This window comes from Lepisosteus platostomus, chromosome 6, assembly GCF_059453375.1.
Source record: "Lepisosteus platostomus isolate fLepPlt1 chromosome 6, fLepPlt1.hap1, whole genome shotgun sequence".
Lineage (NCBI taxonomy): Eukaryota > Metazoa > Chordata > Actinopteri > Semionotiformes > Lepisosteidae > Lepisosteus > Lepisosteus platostomus.
In genome coordinates this window covers 23,149,913-23,171,645 of record NC_142616.1, presented here as the reverse complement: position 1 = coordinate 23,171,645, position 21,733 = coordinate 23,149,913, and the positions used below count along the sequence as shown (strand labels likewise).

The window sequence follows — 21,733 nt, the reverse complement described above, 5'->3', positions numbered from 1 at the left end:
CTCCTGTCTATCCATGCTTTTCATAATCATCATATGCAAAGAGAGAACAGAATGTCCTGAAAACTAACAACGAATATAACTTTTAAACTATCATCTGCTGCATGTTGCGTAGAAAGAAACATATAGAATCCATTGTGTTATAGTATGGAAAGCATTGCCAAATTTGAAGGGCTTTTTGTTATCTTAAAAATAATTAATTAATCCAGTGAACTATTTATGCAGGAAACCCGGAATGACCACTCTTGACAGCAGTGCCTCCAGTAAGCAGTCTTCAGACTCGAACTAATACCTGTTGTCTTTTGGTCCTTTATTGCAAAGTGGTAGTGGACTATGTAACAGACATATTGCTGTGTCATTGCCGTAGGTAATTGTGTGTAAAGGGGAATCTTTTCAAAGTATAACTATTCCACCTGAATAAACAACTAAATAAAATACTTAAGCTGTGTGTAAATGTTACATATCAGCTGTGAAAAGCCATTAAAGTGGCCATTTGTGATGAATCAGCATGTGAGGGTAATGCACTGAAAAAAAAGATTAGCTTTTAACCTTAATGATCAGTATACTGTAGCTGGAAACAAATTATTTGGAACTAATGACTCACTAGAAGGTACTGAGAAATGTATAAAATACTGAAATGTTGAAGTGGTAAAAACAGATCACTGTCAAAAGCAAATAAAAACAGCCTGTTGATACTGTCCTCTTGCTTTCCACACAGAATTCTGTGTCGTCAGTAAATATAAAAAAGTGCAATGCTAAGATCAACCCAGAATCTTCTCACAAACACCCACTGAGCCAAGTCTTCGGAGCGCCGCTGGAAACACTCAGAGAGGCCGGGCTCATGGTGTGTGGAGTTCCACTGGTTCTCCACAACATGGTGGAGTATTTAGACCACTATGGTAAGTACCTTTGGAGCAAAGCCTTCAGTTTTATTTAGGGGAATTCTTTTCACAATTTACAAAAAAATGTTTTATTTTTAATGTTTGGCAGATTTTTTTATGTATTTAGTTTGCGGTTAAAGGGTTGATAAACCACTCAAAATCATTTAAATATTAACATGTGACCTGCTGATAGTTCATATCTTCAGCTCCTGTCTGAAAGATTGTCAAGCCCCTTTATTCCCCCCACCCTAGGAATCCAGCAGAAAGGCCTGTTCCGTGTCAGCGGCTCAGTCACTAAAGTCAACCTCCTAAAGACAAAGTATGATGCTGGAGAGGCTGTGGACCTGCAGATGGAGGGGGATGCCCAGAGTGTAGCCTCCTTGATGAAGCTCTTCCTCAGAGAGCTCCCCACATCTCTTATTCCAGCTGTGCTGCACACAGACCTGATCACCGCATTCAGAGGTGCAGTATCCAGCCTTATAAGATAAATGCATCATAGGAATATTGAATATATATAAATCAGTTATGGTTCAAATCCTGGGGTGCTATCTGCATTGACTCCTCATGTTCATCTGGGTTTCCTTTAGGTGTGCTGGTTTCCTCCCACAGTTCAAGGCATACTGGGAGGTTACTTGGCTTCTGTAAGATTGGCTCTGGTGTGAGTGTGTCTGTGTTTGAGTCCAGGTGTATCCTACCTTCCACCCAATGTTTTGCCAGGATAGGCCCCAGGCCACTGAGAACCTGAATTGTATAAATTGTTATTGAATTTGATGCGATGTGAATATAAATTATACTGCAAAAACAAAACAATGATCGCTTCATTATTGAGACGCAGAGGTGAATTTAATCAGCCCATCTCTTGTTGTAGTTTTATCCCTCATTTTAGCTAGCAGCTGTAGTCTTTCCCGAAAATGAAGATACCAAATAATTATAACAGTATAATGTCAGAAGACTGAACAATGGATTAATATTAACACCAGAATTTATCCAGCAGTGTGTGTTGCCATTAAGGTAAACCACAACATTAAATAAAGGCTTTCATGGGTATCCAATGAGCCCCAGTCTAGGTGAAACCAGTCTGAAGTTCCTAAATGTTTTGACTCTTTATAAAGTAGGCCATTAAACTAATTAGGAATTGCACTGACAATAATGAATATTGAGTAATTTCAGATTTCTTGCCAATATACAGTATATACTATATGAAACATGGCCACTAAATATACTTTCAGCAATATGTGATTATATTCTTAATCATGTTTTCATTGCAGAAAGCAAAGACGAGGCTGAGCTCAACCACCTCTTGAAGAAACAACTGGACAGCCTGCCTGCGGATCACTATAGTCTGCTCTCATACCTTACTCACTTCCTCCTGAGGGTTGCAGCCCACAGCCAGGACAATCAGATGACAGCGGAGAATCTGGCCACAGTATTTGGGCCCTGCATATTTCAGTAAGCGTTCTTGGGTGTTACTTAACAAAAGGCACCGATGCATTTTGGGAAGCCATCTTTGAGTATCAGAGTCAGGGAAAGTTCAGAGCAGTGTTGTCTCCCTGTCTGCTTGTCTCTCCCAAGTTCTTTTGCCACCAATATGGCAAGAACATAAGATTGGTTACAAATGAGAAGAGGCCATTCAGCTCATCCAACTCACTTCGTAGTCAATAGTTAACTGATTCAAGAATCTCATCCAGGCATTTCGTGAATGAAACCAAGCTCAACAACATGGCCGAGTAACTGGGCAACTTGTTCCTGACTACCATAAACAAGTAAAGAATTGCAACACACCCTTAGTTTTAGAAAACTAAGAAACGTCCATAAAACATAAAAGAGCTGTATTTAATTTTAGAAAGCAGAATTTTTATGTCACTTGTACATAATATACATGGTATATGGTGACACTGGGTTGCAATGAATAGAGTTTCACTAGGTCAGGAGTTTTGTTATTGGAGACAAGTCGAAGGTAGAAGAGCAGTTGGGATTTAGATTTCAGATAGAGTAAGGAAATGGAGTGCTAGGGCTCATGTAAAATACCCAGTGCTAAGCACATCTTGTGTCCTTACGCTGTGTAACGGTCCTATTTACAGTTTGTCCTGATGTGTACTCAGGCCAGGCCCCGGACACTTGATAGGCTGGATTCCAAAGGAAATTTTAGCTTCTATGTAGGCCCTGAACACTTGGTCATCACACTAGAAATTCAAAACTAACTTTCAACAGCTGAGAATTATGTACTGTGTGTGTATCGGAATGCCCATATCATCTGTTTGAAGTCTAGTCAGAACAGAAGACAGAATCGTCTGAGTATTTGCTTATAGCTCAGAAAGCAGAGCAATTTTTCCATTATGTTTAATTAGGCCTTTCCGTAAACGTAACTTAATCAGCCACAAATGTTATGTACACTCACACACCAGAGCTATACAATGTGTATTCAAATAACAAGACCGCAAAGGTGGATGCCCAGACTTGGGGAATCGGACAACCCGAACGGTATCACTCTATAACCCCCTTAACACAGGGGAATGATTAGAGACACTGTCAGCAAAGGTGATTTTTGGATCTACCATTCTGGGATTCTCAGGAACATACTGACAAGACCACAAGGACAGAATAAGTATAAGAGTCTAGAAACAGACCAATTGTATTGGATGGCAAAGTGAGTCAGAACTTCCTTTTTAAATTCTACTGACTTGTGATCTGAAGTATTTTATAGAAACTATTGACACAGCAAATCAATTATCTTAAAAGACAATCGTGTCAAAAGGTTCCTGCTAAGGGTTCGTAGCACATCGTTGTCCAAACTAGGATTTCTACTGCAGTGTGCCAGCTTTAAATCTGGTGTTTCTCATTATGATCACCAGAGGGAGCTATTGAGCTGACTTTGTATTAGTCAAATCTTTTACCACTATTTTTATTATTATTTAAGGAAATTGACTTTGGACAAAAGTATGTAATATTCAAGCTCATCACATTTTCTTCTAAATAACAGTAATGATTAAAAGTTTATTTTATTTCACATAAAATAATGATATTTTGGTTCACATGAAAACCTTGATCTGGGCCAGACATTGAGTATATTTTTAATGTAAAATAAGCAGGAATGTATACTTAAATGAAATCATGGGTAAGGCCTACTCTCTGATTAGAACAACTAGAATAAAAATATTTGTGACAAAAGTAGTGTGGCAATAAAAAATCTGGGATGGCCGAGGTTATAGTTGGGTGTTTGGTTCCTAGTATAACCAGAACAATAAAGATACAGAACTATATGAGGGGCCAAATGGCCTTTTCATCTTCGTACGGTTTCTGCTGTTTAAGACCCCGTGAGCCCAGTTTTGTCTCTATCTGTCTAGTCTAGTGTATTAAAATGAAGGACGCAAGTGTTACAGTACATGCTGTAATACAGCTCTGTGTGATCAGGGTTCCGGTGGGGCCCAACATGCTTCGGGACCAGTTTGTATGCAACGCCATCGTCCGGCACTTGCTGAAGAACCGGGAGGTGCTGCTGAGGGCAGGCTGGGAAGCACCGCCACCCGCACTGCAGCCAGCGCACGCTGCCACCGAGGTGAGACGTGAATCAGCTTCGCGCCGGTCACCACCACTCTGCTGCAGCGCTCAGCTCGGCGAGGGGCAGGCTTACACATTTCACTCCATAATTATCGCTTAATTATTCGCTTAATTAATTAAGTGTGTAGCAAAGATAATATATAATTCCTTAAAAATTGTACCTAACTCGATATACACATGCATACATCTAGAGGCATTAAAAACACAACACGTTTAACATCACATTTTGTACAGATAATGCTGAGGCACTCAAAATTCAAACCTGTTATCAAGTATGAGGATGTTCACTAGGAAAGGAGGCCATTTTTGCTATGTACAGTCTAAGTTCAATACCTTGTGTATTGTAACGCATACAGCCACCATTGGTTGCAATGGTGGCCGTATGCATTACAGTATCTTCCATTTGAGACTGGCAGTGCTCACACAAATTTTGTGCTCACATTTGTGCAGTGCATCCTGGGACACATAGGTTGATGCACGGCATCCCAGAGTACACAAATCAATGTGGCACAACCTGGAGGGACACACACAGACATTGAGCCACGCCAGTCAATCTGACAAATGTATACACATTGGTACATGCCAAGGCACCCGCATTTGAAAATTAAGTAACTTCCATTATTTTTGCTGATTATTTGTGCATACAGTATATGCTGGTGAGGAGATATTGGAACCAAAATAATTTGTTGTGTTTTTGGTCTCTCAGTTTATATACATGTATTACCTCTATGACATCCATTTCACAGTAGGAGATTTAAACAGAAATAAAACCCAGTTAATGGAAGTTTTTTTTAACTAGAAAAGAGAAGAATTGTATTTACAAGCCTTGTCACAGCCTGATCTCTGGTACCAAACTAACACTTCTAAAGGGTTCAGAGAAGAAAAGGCATTGGCTGTTGAATGCAGTGTGATGTAGTGCTGTGTCTAATGCTAAACAAGAATGACTCCTTTTTACATGTGTGAAATGTCTTTGCATTAACCCCTGGCTCTTAAAAGTGACATTACCACTTTGTGAGTCATAATGCTTTTCTGGGCAAGTGTTTCTTAGTAAGGCTTTGTAGCTCATTTCTGCCTGTCACTGGTGAATTGATGATTCGTGCATCGTCCTGACACTGCAATTTTGAGGTGTGTTCATCACTATAAAAACCCATTGGTTTCCAACGCTTTGATTTTTATGTGTAATTGATTAATGTGTTATCAAAAGATTACTTTATGTGCAGGAATGGCGTAAGCTCAGGTTAAACAGCACAAACTGGCTCTTATTTCTCGCACCTCTCTTCCCCAGTCTGTCAACCCCCTCAGATTTCTAGAGCCTTCCCTGCATTCAGTGCTGAGAGAAATGGCTGTAAGGGATTATAAAACACCTTTCTAAGCACAGTCGAGTACAATATACAGACGATACCAAAATAGGTGTAATACATTACTAAACTTCTGCGTAAAAGGCACAGATTTTTTCAAAAATATAAATGAAAAAACAACATGCACTAGAATTACATAAGCTTAGCTTTATTTGTGGGTGGGCTATTATAGGAAGCTTGCAATGGTCATTAAGTTCTTCATGGTGTCAGGTTCTTTGTCGGTTGTACACTACACTTGTGTGTCTCAGATTGTCAGTCATGATGCTGTCGAGTGCCTGAAGCCTGTCAAGCAGAAAACGTGTTTGTTGCTCCTGATATTGATTTCTGCTAGTTTTGTTGTGCCTTTTAAAGAAATTCGGTTTGGGGTTATCCAGCACTTGAAATAACAAAAGATGATACTTTCAAAGCCTCTGTGGGCTGAAATCTAACAGAAATCAACTGCTGCCTTGGTTTCCATGGAAACAACATTTGCCTGTGATTAGGCAAGGACAGGCTTCTCAGTTCAACTGTGAAAAGCTTTTTTTTTTGCAAAATTAAAAATAGCAGACTGAACCTTGAGGTGTTTTTGCTGCAGGATCATAACACAAATAGATGTGAAATTTAGATACCAGTGCACCTGTTTGATTTTGATATACCTGTACCAAATCATATTGCATAAACCTCTCTGAGTACCAACCTAACTTACAAAATGAGTAGTTTTTAAATAAAGATTTGTGGATCACCTCACTCAAAAGATATTTGAAATGTTTAATAAAGGCTTATATCATGAACTGACAGCAGTTTAGACCAGTGGGTGCCAGCACTATTCTTGTGGGACCACTGTGCCCATGGGTATTTGTTCCAAATGGACCTTTAATCGCTGGTGCTCATTGATTGATTTCATTTGATCGATTAATTGATGCTTGTAATTGATCTTTATTTGTTTAGACGTTTTGTCCTTAATCCTTGTTTCAAAAATACCCTAACGTACATGTAATTTACAGTACTCACAACTACTGTATATGCAATCTTTTCCTAGTAAAGAGTTTGCTCATTTATGTCTGACTAAATAGCTTTTAATAGGCTATCAATTCATGATGAACGGACATAGGTGAAGATGACAGTGTTTCCTCTGTTTAAGTCCAATTGGTTACATTTGGTTACATCAGCTGACACAGCTGACACACCTGAATGAGGGGAGTTCTGTAACTCAGGAAATGGCACTGGGGTGATACCAAGCACATACCACATACAAGAAATGTTTTAAGAGTTGAAAAAAAAAATAAAAACACCTACAATATAAAATGGAAATCAATTTGTCTGCAAATTAGACCTTGGCTGGAACAAAAACCAGAAGACAGAGAAGTCCCTCAGGACTAAACCACTAGTTTAGACAACAACAAAAAACTTGGTAACTCCTGTAAGCAGATAGAAAAAACTATTCTGCTTTGACAGAATTCTGACGATGAAAGAAATGTAAATTTGGTTCGGGTAGATGTGGGTGGACAGGTGCAGGAAGAGTCAACCAGTTCAGGAATACTGAAAACACCAGGAAAGGCTTATGGTTTTAAACATTGTTTTTCTCAGACTTTTTGCAGTTTGTTTTTCACAAAGATCAGCAAAATTTAACTTTGCAAAAGCATCAGCACTTACAGTACTTACTGTGTTTATTTCTATCATCCTTTTTGAATTAAAAATTAATGAAAACAACAAGACCAGATTGTTAATGGAACTCCATAGAAATATCTTATTTAAATCTCAAAAAAGCAACTTCAATACCTGGAAGATAAACAGAAACTAAGGCTGATGAGCAAAGCATATGTTGCTTGGCTTTGAAGGCTGTGAGGCGCTTTGGGCAACACAACCTAGAGCAAAATCTCTCTTGTGCCTCCCCTCTGGAGACGAAAGTTTAATCCTCAAGTGACAGGGGATGAATGGATTTACCCAGGACTAAAATTCACTTCTGTAAATCTATAACGCAGACCACTCCATAGCAACTGAACCAGCAGGATACTCTCCCTGTGGAAGTAGCTTAGAAAGAGAATAAGTAGTTTATTCAGTGCAATAATATTGAGGGTCTCTAGAGAAAGGCAACCTGTGTTTGTTTGGTGTTCAAAGGCCATACTTCTTTGAAGCCAATCCTTCTAATGTCTGATATCAGTACATTTCTATTAAGATGTTATGCATTTTTATTTCAGTGGCAGGCCAGCCACTCTGAAAGATCCGAAGTAACTAAGAACACAATCCCCAGAGAGAAGAGCACAGAGTTCCTTGGCAGTCCAGAGATAAACCTTCCTGCCAACCCGGTAGGTATTCAGAAAACGCTGGCAGACTGGATACCTTCTTATCTCAGTGAACCACATTATCTGTGCTACTAACAGCAATCATTAACAAACTCTTTTTAGAAGTTATGTGCATTTGTAAAAATGCTAATCTGACTCATGCACATCAGCCCAGGGCTGTATTCCAAAGAAAACTCAAAAATATCTTCTTATTGATTTGGCAGAGCAGAGGTTTGACAGAGACTGCATTAAGGTTTGAAGGTCAACTTTGAAAAATATGCTGATTTTTCTATAGATACAATCTTGCAAAATTACAGTGTGTGAGCATACATAATGAAAAACAGTATCTTTCTACCACACTTCCTGTAATTCATAGTTCTGCAATGTCAAGCTGCACGTTTTGAATATGAAACATACCATGAAGCTAAGCAAATATTCCAGTCTTTTACATAAGTTTATCTTTTTATTTAGCGAAAGCTGTTTTTTTTCCAACATTTTTTGGTTATTGGAGAAAACTAAAATTTCAGGGATACAGTATATGGAAATGCTTTTATTTCTGGTCAAAAAGAAATGTTGCTCTGGACCTGTTAGGAGGAGCTCCAGAAGTTGGTACCTGTTGGCACTGAGCAGGGCTCTTCTCCACACAGAGAAGTGGCTGTGCCTGGAGACACACTGACATCAATCACAGGCCTCAGCACATCGCTGATCTTAAGGTACAAAACCATTTTTCTCTGAATCTCTTTGAAGACTGACAGTGGGCCCTTCATCCATCCATCTTTCCATTTTCTAGTAGCTATATCCAGCAGAGGGGAACTGGAGTTTATCCCAACAAGCAACAGGTAGAAGGCACGATACACCCTGGACAGGACAAACGCTTCCTCTTCTCAATTTTAATATTCTCCGCCACATTTCCCACTTGTGCCTCTAGTTTGGATTTCACAGTTTACTCTGATCCAGGGGTCTCGTCTCGCCAGCTCTCGCCAGAAGCCAAAGTATCAGCTTCACCCACACGGCTTGGTACGTTTATTCTCGAGTCCCCCAGCCTTCAGGTGAAGAAGTGCAGTTTTTTAATTTTTATATACTAGAGGACAGTATTATAACATAACATCCCTTGATTTCTACACTTTTGACTATGTATTCTAATTTTGTTTACCTTTTTTATCGCTTCCCCACTTTATCTGAATGATGTGTCAACATACAGTACACACCCAAGTAGCCTCTTCTAGCACATTATTTTCCATTTTGTGTTTATAGTTTATATCTTTACTACCTGCGTGCAAAAACCCTGCACTTTTCTACATTTTACATCATAAACCAGGTTAGTCTATAGTGATCTGCAAATGTGATAGTTCACTAGCTATACCAGAATCTAGGTCATCGATAGTAATTGAAAAGAGCAGTGGAATAGAGATCCCTGTGGCATTCCAGTAATTACATCATCCCAATTTGAATAATCACGCCATAATTTGCTCATGGGTTTTGGGAAAAGGTAGGACCAGAGTATTTTGTAGCAGTGAATTCAGTCAAATTACTGTACAGTAAGGACTGGTGTAGCACTCCAATGACATTAAAGACATGTTTTTTTTCTTGAAATGCATGGGCTATTCACTGGTGACTCTACAACTTTATTGAAGGTAACAGATCATTTTAAAGGAGGTGAGAACAGGACTTAGTTAGCTTGGTTAGCATGAACAGTTTCCTAAACCATATTGCATTTGATTCTTATAAGGCTGGCATGTTTCTACTTAAGTGTCCTATTTCTATGATGTTATAGTATAGCTTTAGATAAAAAATATTTAGAAAATTTAGTATTTAGGGTTATACTAATGTTTTCTCTTTTCTTTGTCCGAAGACAATCAGAAAAGATCTGTGTTCAGATTTCATAACTATAATATCATAAACAATGAAATACTTGTTTATTTCAATAATGTTATGACAGTTTATATTTTCACATCCTATTTTTTACATAACATATTTGGTTGTTTCTACGTTTTCAACAGAAATCAGGAAATCTGATCTTTGCATTATGGCATTTCAAGACTTTGATACAGGCAGTGCCTGCTCTCCTTGTAGAAAACAGTATTCCTTAAAATAATAATATGAGATTTTCACCATAGAACAGGAGTTGGTCATTGCTTTAAATTAATTTTCCATTGCTGGTTTAAACGCTTCTAACATTGGGCGCACTAATCTTTAGCTGCATGGAAAAATACTGGCAAAGTTTATTATATAGCACCGTTATGGCTAATGAGATTATGAATTTAATAAGAGATGTATTGATATATTTATGCTGATATGTACTTGACTGGATTAAAGCTTTGGCAAATCTACAAGTACAATCTACACATCTGTTTGTGTTATGATCCTGTAGCATCCCATTCACTGACCTTTAAAGGTAGCACAGATAGATTCTAAAATTGGTTTCACATCAGATCTAAACTGCACTAGGCATGATGTGTTATTAGCTTCTGAAAGGAGGAACCCTTCTCAACAATGAAAATGTTCATTATGACCTTAATAACTTTAAAATAGCAGCTTCTTTTCTGGTTAGGCCACGGCTCCCCCTGCATTTTGCTGTCTGTTCGAACAGTTTGACCATTATTGGCATAGTTCTTATGAACTGTGTAGCTGAAGAGTGGATTGAAAAGAATTAAGGTATAATATATAGAAAATTAAAGCAAAAAGTTATCTTATGTCATAATAAGGTATCACTCAACCCACTGGTGATGAAACATCAGCATGTTCATAAAATGGTGTGGTTTAAATAGTTACATTTTGGAGTGCAAAATTTAATTTAATTTTTATCTATTTATGAGAAAACAATAGCTGCAAACCAGCGTGATAATGTTCTCTATTCTTAGATCAATAAAACAGGAAGCCTGTGTAGTACTGATAATTTAACAGGACTGCCTATGGACACTAGGTGCTGATACAAAACTTACCATTGTCATGCTGAATGCTATTACCATAGTTGGTCAGAAATATTAATCACATGATACTCAAATCAATTTTAGAAGCATATCTTACACATTGTTAGTGAGAAAACTGACTGTAAGTGTAGTTATACAGTGCCTTGCGAAAGTATTCGGCCCCCTTGAACTTTTCAACCTTTTGCCACATTTCAGGCTTCAAACATAAAGATATAATTTTTTTATTTTATGTGAAGAATCACCAACAAGTGGGACACAATTGTGAAGTGGAACGAAATCTATTGGATTTTTGAAACTTTTTTAACTAATAAAAAAATGAAAAGTGGGGCGTGCAAAATTATTCGGCCCCCTTGCGTTAATACTTTGTAGAGCCACCTTTTGCTGCGATTACAGCTGCAAGTCGCTTGGGGTATGTCTCTATCAGTTTTGCACATCGAGAGACTGAAATTCTTGCCCATTCTTCCTTGCAAAACAGCTCGAGCTCAGTGAGGTTGGATGGAGAGCGTTTGTGAACAGCAGTTTTCAGCTCTTTCCACAAATTCTCGATTGGATTCAGGTCTGGACTTTGACTTGGCCATTCAAACACCTGGATACGTTTATTTGTGAACCATTCCTTTGTAGATTTTGCTGTATGTTTGGGATCATTGTCTTGTTGGAAGATAAATCTCCGTCCCAGTTTCAGGTCTTTTGCAGACTCCAACAGGTTTTCATCCAGAATGGTCCTGTATTTGGCTGCATCCATCTTCCCCTCAATTTTAACCATCTTCCCTGTCCCTGCTGAAGAAAAGCAGGCCCAAACCATGATGCTGCCACCACCATGTTTGACAGTGGGGATGGTGTGTTGAGGGTGATGAGCTGTGTTGCTTTTACGCCAAACATATCGTTTTGCATTGTGGCCAAAAAGTTCGATTTTGGTTTCATCTGACCAGAGCACCTTCTTCCACATGTTTGGGGTGTCTCCCAGGTGGCTTGTGGCAAACTTTAGACGAGACTTTTTATGGATATCTTTGAGAAATGGCTTTCTTCTTGCCACTCTTCCATAAAGGCCAGATTTGTGCAGTGTAAGACTGATTGTTGTCCTATGGACAGACTCTCCCACCTCAGCTGTAGTTCTCTGCAGTTCATCCAGAGTGATCATGGGCCTCTTGGCTGCATCTCTGATCAGTCTTCTCCTTGTCTGAGCTGAAAGTTTAGAGGGACGGCCAGGTCTTGGTAGATTTGCAGTGGTCTGATACTCCTTCCATTTCAAGATGATCGCTTGCACAGTGCTCCTTGGGATGTTTGAAGCTTGGGAAATCTTTTTGTATCCAAATCCGGCTTTAAACTTCTCCACAACAGTATTACGGACCTGCCTGGTGTGTTCCTTGGTCTTCATGATGCTCTCTGCGCTTTCAACAGAACCTTGAGACTATCACAGAGCAGGTGCATTTATACAGAGACTTGATTACACACAGGTGGATTCTATTTATCACCATCAGTCATTTAGGACAACATTGGATCATTCAGAGATCCTCGCTGAACTTCTGGAGTGAGTTTGCTGCACTGAAAGTAAAGGGGCCGAATAATTTTGCACGCCCCACTTTTCATTTTTTTATTAGTTAAAAAAGTTTCAAAAATCCAATAGATTTCGTTCCACTTCACAATTGTGTCCCACTTGTTGGTGATTCTTCACATAAAATAAAAAATTTATATCTTTATGTTTGAAGCCTGAAATGTGGCAAAAGGTTGAAAAGTTCAAGGGGGCCGAATACTTTCGCAAGGCACTGTATGTGGTGTATGTTCTTATGAGTAGGCAGGTGAAAAATCTTTTCTGGGAGGAGTGGGATTATGGCAGTTTGAACTGGAGAATTAACACTTAAATTAAATGATACATGATTCACTTAACAAGGGACAACATCATCCAAGGATTGAATACTCTGTGAATGTTTGGAATTCCTTGGTGAGATAGGTTTGATTTAACCTGTTTGGTTAATGAGTACAATAGGGCGAGAAGGCTTGGAACTCAAAAGGTAAAGTATGTTGACCCCAAAACCACCAGGACAGAAACAAAGGAAAGAAGAGATGTGGTGAATGGACGACTATGACAATAGCTGTAGAAAGTTTGCCTCAGCAAGTTTGAGCCAGTTCAACTGCAACCATATAGAACAACTGCGACCAAGTTTCTTTGGTCAGCAATTAGATTAAATGGTCAGGAATACCTAGGTGAGCTGGTGAATTGGTTAAAATGTTACGGAGGTGAAAGAGAAGAAAATGAAATATATACTAATAAGTCTTTCTCATTATCAAAGAGGGGACTGGTAGAGGAGGCACCTTTGAGAAGTGAAGGTGGAGATAGTTGAGGAGAGGTTTGTGAGAACTAAGGTGAGTATTTTTTAAAGTAATACAAATCGGTGCCTGAGTTGAACTGGTTTGTTTTAGTTCTCGTAAGACAAAATACTGGTGTGATGCAAGATGAAACATTGATATCTGATAAACAGGGAAGAATTGATTGTTTGAAAGATGTAGAAGAGGCTGTAGGTTCAGAATACTTCAAAGGGCCGAAGGGACCAAACAGGAGGAGAGCTTGCAATGTCTTCTCAACAAATGGAGAATGGTAGCCTGTTCTAAATGTGCAAATGCGTACAGAAAGAATGCCTGCTGTGATTTGTGATCAGTAGGCTTTTCATAGCATTGGAGACTTTTAAAAAATAGGAAAATTGACTGATGGGTTACTGACTCATAAATAAATCCATAGAGCAATTGCATTCCACTCAGGTAAGCCTTGAAAGTAGGTGACCATACTGTACCTTGAGCGTTTCCTTGCAGTATCATATAAAGGAAATCAATGCAATGGAAGACATGGAATGATTGAAAACACTTCTATGTGGTCCAATAAAAGCTGAGTGAGCGAAGTGCAGCTCCTGATAATGTGGCCTCTTGGCTTGTCTGAAGGCAAAAAGGGTGGTTCACAGGGAAGATGAGATCCAAATAGGCTGGAATTGGACAAGGATCCAAATTACCAACTGGAGTCAAGGACTGGAACTTCTGAAAATGAAATTGCAAGAGCACTTCAGCAATAATATTCAGATAGTCTGGGATACTTGAGACAAATGCAAAGGGAGGCATTTAAGTTCAGTTTATGTAGCTAGTTTGATGGTGATTTTTATAAGGTAATTGCAGCTGTGTGAGACTGACGTGTTGTTGTTAATAAGTGCAGTTCTAAATGATCCATTTAAATTTAATATCTGAAAATATATATTTTTCAGATATTGTGTTGGTGAAGGGTTGGAGTGCTTCAGTGTTGCTGGTGGGGGTTATTATGTGAAAGAATCCATCTTTTTTTCATAACTCATAACTTGCCTTTAAACAGGCCTTTATTTAATTTGACTGGCCAGAAGAAAAAATATTTACCACTTGTTCTTTGAAAGTAAGGTTGCATGAAGGACGTCAGGTCTGCCGCTTGGCAGCTGGGACAGCACAAAGTAAAAGGGGCAGGTCTGAAGGTGAGGAGATTTACAGAGAACCCCAGAGAGCTCCAGTGTGGCTCAGATACTATGCTGAGCACATAGAGGACAAAGATGTCAATGCCATGAAGTGCTGCAGCGTACTGGACAATTCCTGTTCAAGGTAATTGTTTAATTAATTCCTGGAAATATTATTAACTTCAGTGCTGAGAAGGTACTGATAATAAGTGTTTAAAAATAAGCTTAAGTTGATTTTAATTAGCAATTCATAGTGATTTATGTGCATATTAAGTTCTTAAAAAGTAGCACCGCTGTTGTTAACCTAGCAGGTTATGCAGAACTGCAGCAGTTGAAAATAACTTTAGGTGTTGCCAAACCACAAAAAATGTTAAGAATATTAGAAAAGCTAAGTGAATAATTTTGTTATTAATGCTTTAAAGATGAAATGATTCCTCTTCCTGACAGTAATTATTACCTGGCCAGTGTCTGAAAACAGGAAATATCTGGGCAAATGAAAAGAGGTAATGAACAGTTGGGGGATTGAGGGAAGTTGAGAGATCTCCAGACGAAAAGAACGACTCCATCTTGGAGCTTTGACAAGAAACTGCAGCACAGTATGAAGATGGGTTTCAGACTCTCTTTTCCCAGAGCTCTGCCTCCAGGCCCTGCTATCTTTTTACTTCTCCCACATTGGAAGACGTCTTAGCAATCGGGAGTGGAAATGTGATCACTGTGGTTAAGCTTTCCAATGAAAAATGGAGTCTCTACTATAGAACCTTTACAGGGTAGGGGAAAACATGCGATGGGCCAATGTCCCATGGATGGGGAGTCACATGCTCTCTAGTCTGTTTATTGCCTCAGTAACAGGGTTGAGCTCTGGCCAATGAGTGGCTGCGCTCTGGTGTGGACTTTACCCTAGAATTTGTGGGGATGTCACAATAACATTTATTATTTTATAAAAATGACTTTATTTGTAGACACTTCCATCCATCCTTTTTCCAGGCCCACTTTGTCCAAAGTAGGGTCTTAAGGGAGATGGAGCCTAAGTCTTGATAAAGTAATTAGAAAATTGTAACATAAGTAATAATAAATATTGTCTACTAAAAGTAGAATTCTTTAGGTTAAAACACAGGCTGTACAAAATGCTGGTTCAATTCAAACCTTGCACATCTATTTTTATTGCCCACTTGAAGGGATTAAAATATTTAGAAATTATTTAGCTAAATGATAAATAATTTTAAAAAAAGCTTTATAAATTTAATTTAAAAAGTCTATGATGTTAAAACAAAGAAAACTATGCCTACTGTATCTTCATTGTCCTGATGTGCCGAAATTGCCAAAAAAAACAGTGCTGATTTGTGAGTTAACTTGCATGAGCAGTGATTCAAAAAGAGTTTTTTTAAAAAAAAATTCATTTCTCTCTGTAGGGAAATTGAAAATGAAAGAATGTTTATTCTTCAGAACACAACCCTGATATTAGCCAACTAACATCTCTTTTTTCCGATGTGCTTCATTTTGCAAAAAAATGTTCTATATACGAAGCAGGACGAATAAACGTTTCACTGGCTTAAATACCATATACAGTAGCTTTGGCTGGAGCAACAGCTGCCACTTCCAGCCTAATGCTATTAATTGCAGACCTGTTATAAACCAGCATCCTGCACTGCGTTTCTTGGTGTCAGAAAGGAACTAAAACAGGACCTCAGCTTCTCTCTGAAAGATTTATTGGATTTGCTGCTTAAAATGGAATTTTCATCCCACTGACAGTGTCAAGCCTGGTTACAAAGCAGATAAAGCACTCACAATAACATACATAATACAACACAATCACATACATAGCACACAATAAAAAAACGATTCTTGACTGATTGTTATTTAATTAATACAGCAGGATCAAAGAGTGGGCGCAACTTCTGAAAAGCAGAACTGTCATTGCACGGATGCTCAGCTGGCTGAGTGAATGTGGACACCATATCATGCTTTGTACTGCATTTCAGTTACAAACTTCAACATCTCTGTTGATGATGTCAAATGTTGAGCTGCTTATATAGTGATATTAAAAGATAATAAATATATTAATCAATGTGGATTGATAACAACATTTCCTAAGAGGTTGAAAAACAGTGTGAGAGTAAGGTGGCAGCTTGCATTTCATTTTCCAATGGCAAGTTACTTATTGTAAAGTGCATAGATTAACTAGCGAGGTAAGAGTCATCAGAGACCTAAGCTGATTCTGGTCTATAACTGCTGGAAATACCAACATTGTATTTCTGTGACTAAATTTAATAAATTATAGATTAAACTAGTTTTACATTCAAAATTTACTATTGAAATATTAATTGTTGATACTTCATTTACCAGTATAAAAACCTAAAAACAAATTCAGATTGCCGAGGTCATGTTCAGTAATTTTATGAAACTATCACTCGTACAATTTAGCTAGTAATCTTGCTGTTATTAGTAACAGCAACAGGAAATCACAGTCTGCAGGATCATTATATCCTCTCATATTAATGTGAAAATTACATGACAGGAAATATCCAGGTCATTGTAATTAAAAATACACAATAGTTTCAGTCATATTGTGATCAGATGTTGCCAATAATTAATTTGAAACTGTAAATATAAAACATTATGCTGTTCGAAATATAAATAAACTTAATCATAATTTTGTTTTAATCAATAACTTATAACTTAAAAATCATAATAGTGTTTAGGTTGATCATTCCCTATTAAATTAGTTTTTCTTTCAGATTGATGCTAGTATGTACTGCAAAGAACAAAAGAACTGATTCTATAATAATTTGATTATAATGCTGTGAATTTCTTAACTAATTGATAATAACTTAATTTATATATAAACCTTTTCATCTATGAACTGATCCTGAGACCTTGATGGGTCTAACTATTGATTATGTTAAAACTCAATTGGTGTCCTGATTTCATTATGATTTACTTCATAGTCTATTAATTGGTTGCAGTCTGGCCTTAACTTCACAATTTTGTCCATGAAGAAACAGTAAGAAGAGGTTTTGCCAGCTTTCTTAGATGATTTGGGTGTAAGAATTAAGTGAGCAAATAGGTTGTGAAAAAAATGTGGATTCTCTTGATGCACACACTAAGCTTTGTCATCAATCTATCAATGTACATTGTATAAAATAAAATTGTATTTATCCAGAATGCGGTCTAGTTAAATGAGTGAGCTAAAGACTGAAAATGAGAGTGGATGATGTTTCTGTGACACATGTGCAATGACTTTTGTCATGTTAAATTGGTATATCCATCCTTAATGAACTGGGAAAATCTAGATCTATCTGCTTCTGCTTCTCCAAGAAATGTCCTTAATCTTGGAAAATAGCTTATGATTAAGAATTAGTTATTACCCGTGCAAATACAGAATGCTTTCTTGTCTAACTTGTACGTGCAGAAACAGCACAAGCCCTTCTGTTGTTTTGTAGTAAAAAAATATGGACCCACAGCGTGATGGACTCCTGCAGGAAATCCGTTTGGTTCGGACACAACTTTCCTTTGGAAATTAATTACAAAGCTGTTCATTCAGGTTTCAGCTGGCTTGGCAAGGCTTTCTTCTTGTGTTTGGATGTAAATCCACAAAAGGTCGTTTTCATTTTCTTACCAGGTCAGCATGTGTGGTTAGAAGAAAAGGAAAAAAATATGACTGGGTCAGCATTTGAATTCTTGGCCTTTTCTTTTCTTCTGGAACTTCTTTCGGCAAAGCATTTTCTTATGGGGAAAATGAACCTGTCTGGGTATCGTCCAAAGGGAAAAATATATAGTAGCTTTCTATTTTATGTTTGAGATGCATATAACTTTGTGATGATACTTTATGTGTACCATGAAAAGACTTTAGAACTGCAGTATGAATGTGTATGTAATACTGTCAACAGCATCTGCAATTGTAAAAGCAGAAACAGTTATAGTAGGCTCCTATCGTGCTTAAACCCTTGTAATATTCACCAGGCTTATCCAGGAAGCACAAGACATGACTACACTTGGGAAGGAAAACCGGTCCCATTTACAAGTCACACACACAAGCATACTGGAACAATATACAGTAGCAACACCAGTGAACCTTGGGAGATACCTAGACCACCTGGAGAAACTCTATGCAGACATGAGGATAGTGCTGGATTTACACATACAGTATAATGTAAAAATTTAATTCCACATCCTTCCAGACTCAGAGACAATGGTTTACTGAAACACTAATCCTAATACTCTTTGTTGCTTCCTTTGATACTTGTAAAAAAGTGTACTATTGAGTCCTCTGTATATTTGGATGCTATGCAGAAATTTATAATGCTACCATTTTCACTATAGTTTTCTCAAAGCTGCATGTTAACATAAATTAGAAATAGACTGAATGATTGTTGCAGAAATGTTTTAATACTTAAATAGCGCATTCCTGAGTTAAAGTAATTCTTGTTAAACGTGTGGATCCTTACTATAATTTCTGTTATATTTATATCATAGAAATTTTATATAATTTCTTTCAGAAATTCTTTCTTTCATTTTTTCCCAGGGTTTCTGTTTGCATTTGAATCAAAGTCAGATATGTAATTGGTTGTTGTACTGGTGCCAAGCAAAACGTAGGTTTGTATAGACACGTGGTAGAAGTGTATTTTGGTTCCTGTAATCATGAAGTCCTGAGTTAATATTTGCCTTCATCCAGTGGATTGCACAAACAATCTTGATCTAGACCGTACTGCGCTTTCAGCTTAGAATTTAATTTGATGTGTCTAACTGAAATGGCCACTCTCACGGGTATCCTACCAGTTTGTTTTATTTAGTAAAACTGAAAGATTTGTGAGATTTATCATATCAGTTTGTCTCAGAACATGTCTTTTCTAAGCCAAAGCTTGTACCAGCTATTTTAAAAAAACTGTCTGGGTAAAAATGGACTCTTCATGATACTGGCACCGATCTTGAGGGAGCCAGCGCTGAAGACAAGTTAAAGACGTACAGAATAAAAACACAAAAACAGAAGGGAGAACTTCACAAGTAGAGAAACATTAACAAGCAGCATTCATCAATTATGGCTATCTTGTGATTTCTAAATGTGTTTATATATTTTCACAGTTGTTTTTCTAAAGCCAAAAATATTTGGTCATTTTACTTCACAGTACAGAAACATGGTACAAAATATCTACTGTGTGTTTTGTACGAGTTTTTATCTAAATCAAGAAGTCATTCAGATGAAACACAATCTGCTCTGAAGCAAAGGTTTCTATATTTAAAGTTCAGGGATGTGAGCATGTTTTTGACTAATGTTTTTTGGTGCTAGCAGAAGTTATTTTCACTTATTATTGCGCTCCAGAAAGGTTGCATGTGACTGCGGGTTCACATGCACTCAGTGATCAACAGCAGACTTCAGAGAGGAAGCTTGTAAACTGATTCCATCAGGATGTCAGCAGTTCTTCCTTATGAGAAGGACACACAGCCTGGGGAAGAGAAGGGCTTATCAACACTCTTTTCCTCCTTTACAGCTATGACTATTTAAGGTTGGGATTTCCCACTATGGCAAACATGTGAAGCAAGCTGGGACTTAGCAGAAAGAAGTGTCATAGTCCTTATCCGAACTTTGCTTTTACTGCTATAAATAAAAATGGTGCTGCTATGAAACAGCTTAGGATTAAATTTAGGGACACTATGGAAGAAACTCCCGGCTGCTGCAGACTTGTATTGTATTTATGTAAACACCGAACATCAGTTATCATTGCTGATGACATCTTTTATTTGCTCTGCATTTAGGAAGCGTAGATGTTATTTTTGTATATGTTATGTAACCTGTAATCAGTCTGAATGGTTTATCGGATGGATTTTGATAAAAAGGCTTGATTTCAGTGTCAGAAAAAAGGTTTACAAGAAGGATTGCTTTCTTCATAAAATTTCAGATTTGTTCATAGCTTCCATTTTTGGTTTAAAAATAATTTAAACACTATGTAGAATGGTAAAATGTAATGATTTATGTTTGGGGTTTTGGGCTGCCAATACGTAAAGATAAAAAGGAGATGGTGCGAAGCTATTCATTAAGGGTCTTGTAGGAATATAACTGTATTCAGGTCTATCCTCACTATTAATAGCAAAAAATGCTGTAAAAATGCTTCAGAATCCTTGCAGCAAGTCTCTCTATTAATATCAAAGGAAAGCAGAGAGATGTACTATATCAATGGCAACAGGCCCTAAAACTGCAGTCCTTTTAACAAGTACTCTGATGTCCAGATCATGATTTCATTGAAGAGCACTAGGCTTTACTCTGCTAGATTATCTTAAATCTAAAGCCAGATACATCCTGATGGTTTAAGTCTATGTACAAATTCTAGATCCAGAGGATGCAATATGGAGTTGATAAAATTTATGAGAAGGTCAGTTTGTAGTCTTGCACTTCTGTCTTACATATAAATACTCATGGAGTGTCCACAGCATCTTTTCTAGCTCCGCTCCCTACATTCCCTTGCAACTGGGAATTTGCAGTTAGGGGCATTTTGGCTTACATGACCCATAAAATATTAATATACTTTCCCTTTGTATTCATCTTCTTGTTTTGTAATTAGAATTTGACGGTAATAAACTTAGTAACCTTAACCCTAAGGCATCAGACTTCAGTGCAGTAACTACTTAGAAAATGCAGTTCGTTAATACCACCCATTTTGAATTTTGTAGTGCCTGGAGCCCTGAAAACTATTATACCATATTTGAAAAAGTATTGGTAATAAAAAAAAGTAGACTACTAATTTGTCCTCACAGTTGCTATTATTAGACAAAGAGAGACATATATATATATAGTGATCTTAATTATTTTTTTAAGGTCACATAATAAATGAATGGAGTATTAGAATTGAACCTTACAGATTCAGACATTGTAGCTTGTAATATGGTTTGTGCAGTCTGTCTTAGATCCCTGTGTAGGGATGAGAGATAATGGTGAACCTTTGGAGCTCAGAGTTCTAAAATATCTTCTGAGACATAAGAATTGAAATTTTATTTGTTCTTTATCAAAGTGAATTATCTTTTCCTCATTTTCATGCCCCATTTTCTATTGATTTGAGTTTCACCTACAGAACAGACTTTTATAGACTTTCTTCTTTGAGCATGATTATTCCAGTACTTGCAATATAGACTTTATGAAAATAAAAACAATTCTGACAGTATAATATTAATTAAATGCAAATTCATTTTAATGCCAAAAATAGCAGATTACTTTTTTTACTTTTGTGAACTCAGACATATTTCCCATACTATTTTGTTTTGATGGTTCAACTTCTGCAAGTCCTCTGGAATTTTTAA

General features: G+C 37.4%; 1 protein-coding gene across 2 annotated transcripts in view; it reads left to right on the top strand.

Annotated features, from left to right (window-relative positions):
* The window catches only part of fam13c (family with sequence similarity 13 member C), a 44,136-nt gene that overhangs the window by 841 nt on the left and 21,562 nt on the right, over nucleotides 1-21,733 (top strand). Inside the window, exons 2-7 of one of the 2 annotated variants that reach the window (XM_088634857.1) lie at nucleotides 716-896; nucleotides 1,131-1,340; nucleotides 2,147-2,327; nucleotides 4,290-4,434; nucleotides 7,978-8,079; nucleotides 8,647-8,768. In XM_088634857.1, coding sequence (XP_088490983.1) covers nucleotides 716-896; nucleotides 1,131-1,340; nucleotides 2,147-2,327; nucleotides 4,290-4,434; nucleotides 7,978-8,079; nucleotides 8,647-8,768 — 941 coding nt within the window. Of the gene's footprint in view, nucleotides 1-715; nucleotides 897-1,130; nucleotides 1,341-2,146; nucleotides 2,328-4,289; nucleotides 4,435-7,971; nucleotides 8,080-8,646; nucleotides 8,769-21,733 lie in introns of both variants that reach the window. The other variant, XM_088634855.1, reaches the window with a different exon arrangement.